At 42.4% G+C, this 10,000-nt stretch overlaps 2 protein-coding genes and 1 long non-coding RNA gene across 4 annotated transcripts in view; 2 read left to right on the forward strand and 1 right to left on the reverse strand.

Moving 5' to 3' along the window:
• Nucleotides 1-71: 71 nt before the first annotated feature.
• LOC310721401 lies at nt 72-1,528 on the reverse strand. Its single transcript, XR_014532020.1, has 2 exons — nt 1,392-1,528; nt 72-1,283 (listed from the first exon to the last, which is right to left on the reverse strand). It is a non-coding gene; the product is annotated as an uncharacterized lncRNA (long non-coding RNA).
• ufsp2 (ufm1-specific peptidase 2) lies at nt 1,429-6,439 on the forward strand. Its single transcript, XM_083532931.1, has 12 exons — nt 1,429-1,562; nt 1,912-1,987; nt 2,327-2,510; nt 2,621-2,678; nt 2,809-2,963; nt 3,447-3,639; nt 3,887-4,033; nt 4,152-4,316; nt 4,407-4,531; nt 4,702-4,778; nt 4,963-5,087; nt 6,285-6,439. Exons 1-12 carry the CDS (start codon nt 1,560-1,562, stop codon nt 6,369-6,371), a joined length of 1,395 nt encoding a protein of 464 aa, XP_083389057.1. The 5' UTR covers nt 1,429-1,559; the 3' UTR covers nt 6,372-6,439.
• A 1,128-nt stretch (nt 6,440-7,567) lies between these two features.
• Nucleotides 7,568-10,000, forward strand: part of cfap97 (cilia and flagella associated protein 97) — a 7,426-nt gene continuing 4,993 nt past the window's right edge. The window contains exons 1-3 of one of the 2 annotated variants that reach the window (XM_083532941.1): nt 7,568-7,814; nt 8,533-9,341; nt 9,448-9,731. In XM_083532941.1, coding sequence (XP_083389067.1) covers nt 8,561-9,341; nt 9,448-9,731 — 1,065 coding nt within the window. In that variant the 5' untranslated portion in view covers nt 7,568-7,814; nt 8,533-8,560. Of the gene's footprint in view, nt 7,844-8,532; nt 9,342-9,447; nt 9,732-10,000 lie in introns of both variants that reach the window. The other variant, XM_083532940.1, reaches the window with a different exon arrangement.

A 10,000-nucleotide genomic window follows, 5' to 3' on the forward strand; every position in this document is an offset into this window, starting at 1 on the left:
GTGTGTGTGTGTGTGAGAGAGAGAGAGAGAGTGAGAGTGAGAGAGAGAGAGAGAGAGAGTGTGTGTGTGTGTGTGTGTGTGAGAGAGAGAGAGTGTGTGTGTGTGTGTGTGTGTGTGTGTGTGAGAGAGAGAGAGAGAGAGAGAGAGTGTGTGTGTGTGTGTGTGTAAGAGAGAGAGAGAGAGAGAGAGTGTGTGTGTGTGTGAGAGAGAGAGAGAGAGAGAGAGAGTGTGTGTGTGTGTGTGTGTGTGTGTGTGTGTGTGTGTGTTATAAATGTACAGCAGTACTGAAGGTCAGAATGATCATTTTTCCTGGTTATTGTGAATGGAGACTAAATGAATGTAAAATATTAAAAATGATTCGGGTGATGAAAAATTTTTCATTAAAATAATCCACCAGACCGACTGTTTCTCTTCCTCTTTAAAAAAATTGTACATTAATACTGAAGAATCCAAAACTATTCAAAGAAACATAAGTAGCAGTTCAGTGGATAAGATTTTTGACTTCTGATAGGATGGTCATGGGTTTTAATCCTGGGACCACCAAGCTGCTGCTGCTAGGTCTTCGAGCAAGACCCTTAACCTGCAATTATTGAGCTGTATAACTGATCTGTACGTGAATGGAGTGGAAGGGATTTGCTTGGGCCAAGAAACACAAGGAATAGACATTAGATAAGAAAACTGTCCTTTGGTTTGATGAGTCCAAATATCCGATATTCAGTTCTACCTGCCATGTGTTTTTAGACAAGGTGCTGGTTCCTGGATGTGTGGTTCTCATTGTAAAGCATGCTGAAGGAGCTGTGATGATATCTGGATCAAAATGTTATTGAAATTGAGGGGAACACTTAATCATCATGGCTACCACAGCATTTTACAGCGACATGCCATCCCATATTGTCATAATTTGAACAGGACAATGTCCCCAAACACACCTCTATAGGTTCTGTAGGAGCTATTTGTCTGCATTAGTGCTGCATTAGATGACCTGTCCTTCACAATCACAAGATCTATATGGCTTGAAATGAGTCGGCCCAAAGAGTGAAGGAAAAGCAGCCAACGAGTACTTAACACCTTTGGGAACTCCTTAAGATTGTTGCAAAAACCATTCGAGGTAAAAACCTTATGAATCTAATGAGAGGATACAGTGTGTGCATCAAAGCTCATTAAAACAGAAGGTAGATACTTAATTTTTTTTTTTATAGTTTGGATTGTTCAGTATTTAGGTTCAATGTTGAAAATAACAATAAAATAAAACGAAGAACGCGTCGCATCTTGTCATCTGTCGCCTCAGCCAATCACATGCCCCGCTGCGCTCTTCCTCATGAATATTCATAAAAAGGTTCGCTAACCCGGAAGTAGCTGCCACTCTCCTCTTGTGCTACGTCATCTGTCACCTCAGCCAATCACATGCCCCGCTGCGCTCTTCCTCATGAATATTCATAAAAAGGTTCGCTAACCCGGAAGTAGCTGCCACTCTCCTCTTGTGCTACGTCATCCGTAATGGCCGCTTCCTGACGACGCTGCTTCTTGCTGGCTTTGGCGATTTTTAGCCGCCAAAAAAAATGGTATGCTTTTTTTTTTTTTTTTTTTTTTTATAAAAAAAAATTATATGAATTTTCTTTAATGCTCACGAACACGTTAATGTCATTTTAATTTGGTTTAAAAGTAAAACATCTCCGTTCAGCCGCTAGGACGCGGGCCTAGTTACAAATGGTTTGCTGATCCCTACCTAAGCGCACTACCGAGGGTTTGTAGTGCACCGCTCATGCGCACTACGTAGGAAGACTCGTGCTTACTATGGAGGCGTTTGGGAGCCTTCCTCCTCACAATAGTAAACATACATGAGCCCTGCTGTCACAATAACGCAGTTTCTTGCTATTATTATTATTTTTTGTCTCTTTTGTGTTTTATCAGGTGCTGACAGATAACAACTTCATTTTCCGTCTAAAAGGAGTTTTGGAATTCTCCTGCCAGTTTGACAGCTTTAATGGTAAATGTAGTTTTTCTCTGTAGAGGCTTGGCGATATTACCGTACAGCGCTATACCGGTATAAATGTATCCGATCATAACTGGTGATATTTCGTAACATTCTTAATAATTCATACAAATGTTTTGAGTGTTTTTGGAAGTAATTACCTTCTCGAAGTTTCTAGAAGTTTCTGAGAGTGATCTATTCCTCCACTAGCTTTGGCTGCATCAATCTGATTTCCTTGTCCACCACTTCGATATTTCATTCGAATCATAATTGCTAGGCGCAGCAGTACTATAGTAGGGTGCTGCGTTTCCACGAAAACAACGATCTAAAAATATGCCTTTTTATTTGTTTTAGAAGCCCACACACGGAGCTCCATCTCCAAAGCCTTCCAGGTTCTCCGCTCCAGAATATCATCGGAGAGTCTGGTGTTCATGGTGTGTAACAGCCCCATCCTGCTGTGGCCCAACGAGTCGTTCCACTCCACGCTGGACAGCCTGAAGAAAGACACGCCATGTAGAGACGTCCAGCAGCACATCGAGTGAGTGCATACTGTCAGTATCTACTGTGCATACTCCAAACGGCTTGATTCCTTTACACAAATGTTTGTGTCGGATCAAAAGCTAAAGGTCTTGTGTTTCGTTTTGACAGGGTGGAAGACGGAGCCAGGAAGTCCTCAAAAAGAAGGGATAAAAAGGACACCGGTCCTGTGAGTGCACATCTTGACACATGGTGTTTAGCGCGATTCATGGAGAAAGATCTCAAAGCCTCCTGTGGAGCAGAAACTTTTTTAGGAACCCGTGCATATTTCAGTTAAACGTGTCTCGGTGTGTTTGTAGGTCGTGGTGAACCTGAAGCTCTTGATGGAGGTCACGGAGGCGGGAAAAAGTGCTGCATTCAATCTGTGCAGAGTAATGAAGAAGCAGCGCTGCGTGACCGTGCCTCTCTGCATGGACTGTGTGATCGGAGCCGGCGGCTGCGACGCTCTCGGATCGTGAGTGGAAAAAAACGTAGAGGTCGACCGATAGTTAGGTTGGATCGTACTTGCCGATAACCAATTAATCATATTAACATTTAAAATGGATGCTGGGGGAAAAAAAACATGTAAAAAAAAAAAAAAGCACTAAATCACAAAAAGGTGAAAAATGAAATAAATAGGAATATAATACTTATATTAGTATATATAATTAGATGAGTTATAAATAATAATAAATAAATATATAATATAACCCTCTCCGTGCAGCATGCAGTCTTGCATGCACAAACAAACAGATTGCAGGGTCAGTGATTCGCCTCTAGAGGCCGCTTCCATAATGACAGCGACGCAACCAGGAAAAACTATATGGACTTTTGCCCATATTTCCGATAATCGGCGAAACTGATGAATCGTTGGACCGCTAATATAAAGTCTGATGCTGAAGGTGTGCAGTACGTGCAAACACTTCTGCTGATCTCAGTGTTTGTGTGTGTCCTGCAGTGTCTGCGCAGGCCTGGTGGCGGCGCTGCACGCTCAGCTCTCAGATATGGAAGAAACCCTTCTCAAATACAAGAAGGAAACCACTTTTCCGGTACCGCAACCTTTTCACTATCAGCTGCCCGAGTCTGATCGCCTGCTCACGATTATTTATCCTGCAGGAGTATCGGACGGTCAGCTGCTGTCTGTCAGAGAGGTGAGACGCACTAATACACACTTATACACACTTATTTACACACACGCACTTATGTAATCAGGTATATAAAGGTGGTATCAAAAAGTATTGAGACTAATTTGGTAACACACCAACAGATGGCAGCACAAGGCTGCACGCACAGTCACAGGGAGCACCGACCTTCATAAATGTGCCAAAAGACATCGTCCTGTTTACAGTGGGAGCTGTGCAACTGGTGCTATGTGTAATTATATGGTTTACTTTACAGGAGCTCCACAGGAAGCACTGCTTGCTCGCGGACCGGCCGTATTTCCGGCGCTCCAACGCCTTCCACTTCCCGGGCGAGCCGTATAAAGACGGCTACCTGCGCAATCCACACACACACCTCACCGCTCCCAGTATAGACGATGCCAAGGTGAAAAATACGAATAAATACCGTAAAATATTATTGCACCTACTATATACAGAGCTATCCTGTTTAAAAGAAAATGCAATGACCTTTTCCCACCCCCTTTGTGTTTTTGCCCCTTCAGCTGTACGTAGTGCGAGGCGTGTACAGTTATCATCACTACATGCAGGACCGGGTCGATGATAACGGGTGGGGCTGCGCATACCGCTCACTGCAGACCATCTGCTCCTGGTTCCTGCAGCAGGGCTACACCGAGACGAGCGTCCCCACACACAAGCAGATACAACAGGTCCACACACACTTATCATTGCTGGTGATTAATCCTACTGTGATTTTTTTTTTTTGTTTGATTGTGTAAATTTATAGTGTGTGTGTTCAGGCTTTGGTGGACGTAGGGGATAAGGAACTGTCCTTTGTGGGTTCTCGTCAGTGGATTGGATCGATCGAAGTGCAGGCTGTTCTCAACCAGCTGCTGGGAGTCAACTCGAAGATCCTGTTCGTCAGGTGTGTGTGTGTGTGTGTGTGTGTGTGTGTGTGTGTGTGTGTGTGTGTGTGTGTGTGTGTGTTTTAAATAATTTGGACTCCTGATGTTTCGTGTATCGTATGTAATGTGTTCAGAGACCGTCTAGATGAATGGAGTTGCACGATCAGTAATTTTTCTTTTCTGGATGCAGCCGTGGATCTGAGCTGACTTCCAAGGGCAGAGAGCTGGCCAATCACTTTCAGACCGAGGGCACACCCATCATGATCGGTGAGTCTGGTGTTCCATCGCCAATGATCTCCAGTAACACAGTGACAGTAAAGCTGACAGTAAAGGGGCCCTAACGCAAGGCCCTTAACCCTCAACTGCTCAGTTGTATAAGGGAGATAAATTTAAGTGGGTGTCTGCCAAAGCTGTTAAATGCGTCAATGCATATATTTGTGGTCTGTACCAGGAGGTGGCGTCCTGGCACACACCATCCTCGGCGTGGCATGGAGCGAAACCAGCGGCCAGATCCGCTTTCTCATCTTGGATCCGCACTACACTGGCGGGGAGGACCTACAGAGCATCACTGACAAGGTATAACTGAAGACATGGCCAACCAATCAGGAAGTGTTGATTTCAACGCATTTGACTTCACATGACATTACAAACTCTCTGTGTTCTTGGGGTTGGAGCTCATTGTTAACAAATGATGAGAGCCAATTTTTGTTGCCTGATATTTCCTGTTTAATATAGAGGTCGAGATAGTGGATTTAACTGATATTTTATAGCTAGATTGGGTCATAATTGCCGATAACCGATTTATCAATTAATAGTTTTCAAAATTAATACTGGATAAAATAAAAAAACACTCCATGTTAGTACTGAATCGTGAAAATGTGCTTAATGACATAACTATGAATATATTCATAAAATATTATAAATATATTTAATAAATATAATTAATAAATTATGAATATAATGTAGCGCTCTCCTTGCAGCGCAGTCTGCACAGACAGCGTGTAGTGTCAGTGATTTGCCTCTAGAGGCCACTCTCATACTACTATATTACACAGCCCGGAAAAACTATAGGTAAGATTTTTTGCCGATTGTTCCAGCTGTCAATGAATCTGTCGATCTCCAGTTTAATTCAGAGATTTTTTTTTTTTATATAACTTTCTTTTTTTTTGTTTTGTTTTTTTGTTTATTAGTCTGATCAGCATCGTCATCATATAAATTACTTTTGGGTCATTATGGTTGATTTTTTTAGTTAGCTGCTCGCTTCCTGATAGTGTTCTGTGTGTGTGTGTGTGTGTGTGTGTGTGTGTGTGTGTGTGTGTGTGTGTGTTTGTGTGTGTGTGTGTTTGTGTGTTTGTGTGTTTGTGTGTGTGTGTGTGTGTGTGTGTGTGTGTGTGCGTGCGTGGAAACCAAAAAACCCCACATGAGAAAGGTTGCCAGAGTGTCACACTCTGCTTGAGCGGTGTGTGCGATCATGAGCAAGATAACGGAAGAGACCATGCGCTTGTACCAGCAGGCCAGAAGCATCACCACCTTTATTTACAGTTTCTCCAAAACATCTATCAATTTATCTTTAAAATGCTTAAATAATGTTCGGTTGTGTGACACACACAGACACACACACACACACACACTGTTTTAAATGGGATCAGACACTTGTAATGTATACACCAAGCTTAACTACATGAAACATATATGTGGCTCAGTGTACAGGACGGTATATTGCACAGATCTCAGTGTGTGTGTGTGTGTGTGTGTGTGTGTGTGTGTGTACAGGGTTGGTGTGGATGGAAGGGACCCGAGTTCTGGGACCAGAATGCCTACTACAACCTCTGCCTTCCCCAAACACCAAAAATCATCTGAGAGTCTGAGCCTTTGAATGTGACCCGTTTTGTAAATGGTCTTTCACGTTTTCATCCAGAAAATAAAAATATATATCTGGCTAGAGAAAGTCTCACTGCTCCATTAAACAGAATTAGAGTTCTCAGAACTTATCACCAGGAACATGCCGTTGTTGTTGACTCCTACACGGGACAGATTTCTACACACACACAGTCGTACCAATTAGCTAAAGCAAGACTTTATAATCCATTTCGAATGGTGTTTAATATACTATAAATATGACACGTAGTGTGAATATTAATCTTTAGGTGTAATTCCACATTTTAAAGCCCCTTCATACATCATCTGGTTTTTTGTCGATAAGAGAATTTGAACACTCGCAACATAATATAACACACGAACACTAACCAGTGTAACACAACATAATGTAATAGAAAGCACTGTAACATAAACTAATGTAACAAACTGTAACGTTACAATTTAACTTTACATACTATAACACAACATAATGTAAGCTAATGTAACGTATCTAATATCTACAACACGAATTCCAGAGATGGGACGTTTTTTACATTTGAATAAACTAAAAGTACTATAGAACATAAATGTTAAATAAATGTTACACTTGTATGCACAAAATGCGCTCATTTCTAATTGGATGCTGCTACAGGTCTCCAAAAAGTTGATTATACCATAATTTTGGCTCTAAAAATAAGTAAATTGTAAGGTTGATAGATACATATCTCAATACCTTTGTATCAAACTGTAACATGTGGATGTTGGAAAAAAATATATTCAAATCTTCTCATCTTTTCCGTGCAAACAAAATGTCTTAAAATGTAACAATAAACAGACCAGGAACACGGGATACGTTTTGACTTTGAAGAGTAAAAAATGCAACTAAAGTTAATGTTAATGCAGTTAATGCATGTGCATATATTTGTAGTCTTGTTACAGTTTCGGAGGAATTGGGAAACACTGCCACCTACAGGTGAATTTCGGAACGGCACGTGAAATATCAAATTATAAAAGCAAAATTATATTATCGTACCGTTTAAAACATAATATATACCGATATTTTTCCAGTCCCTGTATACCGCGCGTCCCTAAAAGACAGACAGACAAGTAGTTATATAGAGAGACAGACAGACATGTTTAGATAGATAGAAAGATAAACGGGTAAACAGACAGACAGACAGACAGTTATGTAGATAGACAGAGAGGTATGTCCTTCTAGAGCGGGTTAATCGAATTGGGTTTTGGCGCCCTCTGCCGGATGCTTCCGCATTACAATTAAAACGGCTCCTTAAGACCCCACCTCTCCGTTTGCGGAAGTGACGTTTCCTTGGTTACTGTCGCTACGGAAACCCACTCACTCAACACGCGTTGTTTAGCAAAGCTGTCGCTTAGACGCTCTTTTACTCTCCGGAGAAAATAATGCGTTTCTGTTGGTCCTCACTGCAGGTTTATTTCTACAAATTTGATGTTTAAAGGTAGGTTTTCGTCACGGTTAGCGTTAGCGTTAGCCTGGCGTGTTTAAAACGTGAAAGAGTCGCATGTAGGTGTGTAGTCCTACATTCCAAGTGAAATGATGATGATGATGATGCGGTTATTTGCACGTTGTTGGTGTATTTTATAAAAGGTTAAATCCAGCTGTATTCGGGGTTCAGGTGCAGGGTGACACGTTTGGACAGAAGAGTTGATGGAAACCTCATCTAGCTTAATATTTACTATTTAACTAATTACCTGGATAAGTACAAGGGTTTCATAACCTCAGGTTTGCTCCACAGGATCATCCTTTTATTAGTTTAGTTTTTTTTTTCAGCTAGACATCTTAGCTTTAATCTCAAACACCTTATGAAAATAATTACATTTAAAAAAACATCTGAATAACAAACCTTCAGTAAATGCAATCCAGAAGCTGAACACGTGACAGTTCTTTTTTTATTTTTTTGAACCTTTTTTTATTTTTTAAATTTTTATGCAGTAAAATGTAAGAGCCAATCAGATTCCGATATGCAAATGAAGGCAGAGCAAGACAAAATAGAGGGTGGAGAGCTCCAGGATGCAATATATATATATATATACAATCCAAATTTGTTGATGAGGGTTTTAAGGGTAGGATGTTCTCTTGATAGTCTTTCCCAGGTTTCCTTTCAACATTTTTTTAAATCTCTAACAGTGAAAGAGGATCCAAAGAGAAGCTAACAATGTACAGCCCAAAAGAGCTAGAAGGCGAAGTAGATCATTCGTTCTTCGACAGCGACTGTGACGCGAGTGAAGCCCAGTCAAAGAAGCCCGTCCACCGGGAGAAGGAGGATAGGGACGGCACCGTTGAGAAGTTTCCCAACCAATCCGAATGCTCTCAAATAGAGAAAAAAGTGGAGAGGCATGAAGAGTTGGAAAAAGAGAAGCCCGGACTCGAGGATCAGAGCAGCTTAGATTTAAAGGGTGGTTCTGATTCTAAAGGCCAAAGTAGATTAAAAATGGCAGACATTTTTGAACGGAAGAAAAAGGCTCAAGAAGAAACGGAAGATGGAAAAACCTCGCCGCTTTCTCACTCCGACATGTCTGGATCAGACCTATCGGATGATTCGTCCAGGGTCAGCTCGGAAGACGACGACATTCACAAAAACGAGGATGACGACCAGAGACGTCAGAGGAACCGCGCCAAAAAGTCCAGACGCAAACTCTTCGGTTTTCTCCGTCGCCGTTCGTCATCATCCAGTAGTAAAGAGAGAAGCCCCACCCCACCCGGACAGGACCCCGCTGATCAGAAGCAAAGGCGCCAAACCTCCGAAAGAATCGAATCTGATGATACAGTAACAGACGTTACACCTTTATCCTCTCTGGATGTTAGTCCCCAACAGGCATTCGACCTGGCTCCGCCCACTTCCACTGAACCAACCCTACATGTCCCACCAGCTGACACTTTGGACACCGCTCATGAACAGCACCTGGTTGCAAAAACAGACGGCAAGAAACAATCCGGTAGGTATCACATCTCATTGTGAAGAAGGATGTACGTAATATTTAGTCTCCACGATGAACATCTCCATGTAAATGAGCGATATGTTTGTATATTGTGCTGCTCCAGTGGTTTTGAGCATGAGCAGGCAGATGGACAGCGTGCTGCTCGTGTCCAGTCCGGTCGGAAGCAGAAGGACCGTCAGGAGCGGGCAGCGTAAGAACTACTCGTTCACCAGCGCCGAGGTGCGACGCATCGAACGTGAGAACCACCGGCTCCTGCACGAGCTCTCGCGCTCCTCCGCTTGTTTTTCCTCTCACGCCGCCCGACGTTCATCTGCGCCGTCCTCCCGCCTGTATCACAGCGGCCTCAACAGGATGCGCGATCAAGAGCGCATCCAGCGAGAGAACACGGTCAGTATCCGATTCCTCGTCTTTTTTTTACATTTACACTATTTAATACTCGCTCTTATCCTGAGCCAATTACATTCATCACATTCATTCAACTCAGCAGTTGAGGGTTGAGTTTTAGGGCCCAGTAGTCGCAGATTAGCGCTGGTGGGATTTGAACTCACAACCTTTTTTACCACTAAGCGAACCCTTCCCTCTTGTTATTTTCTAGGACGCAATTCCTTCATCCTGCATTCAAATACACTGAAACAAAATGTCTAAAAACAATCCAC

This window comes from Silurus aristotelis (assembly GCF_946808225.1).
Source record: "Silurus aristotelis genome assembly, chromosome: 27".
In the NCBI taxonomy this organism is placed as follows: Eukaryota; Metazoa; Chordata; class Actinopteri; order Siluriformes; family Siluridae; genus Silurus; species Silurus aristotelis.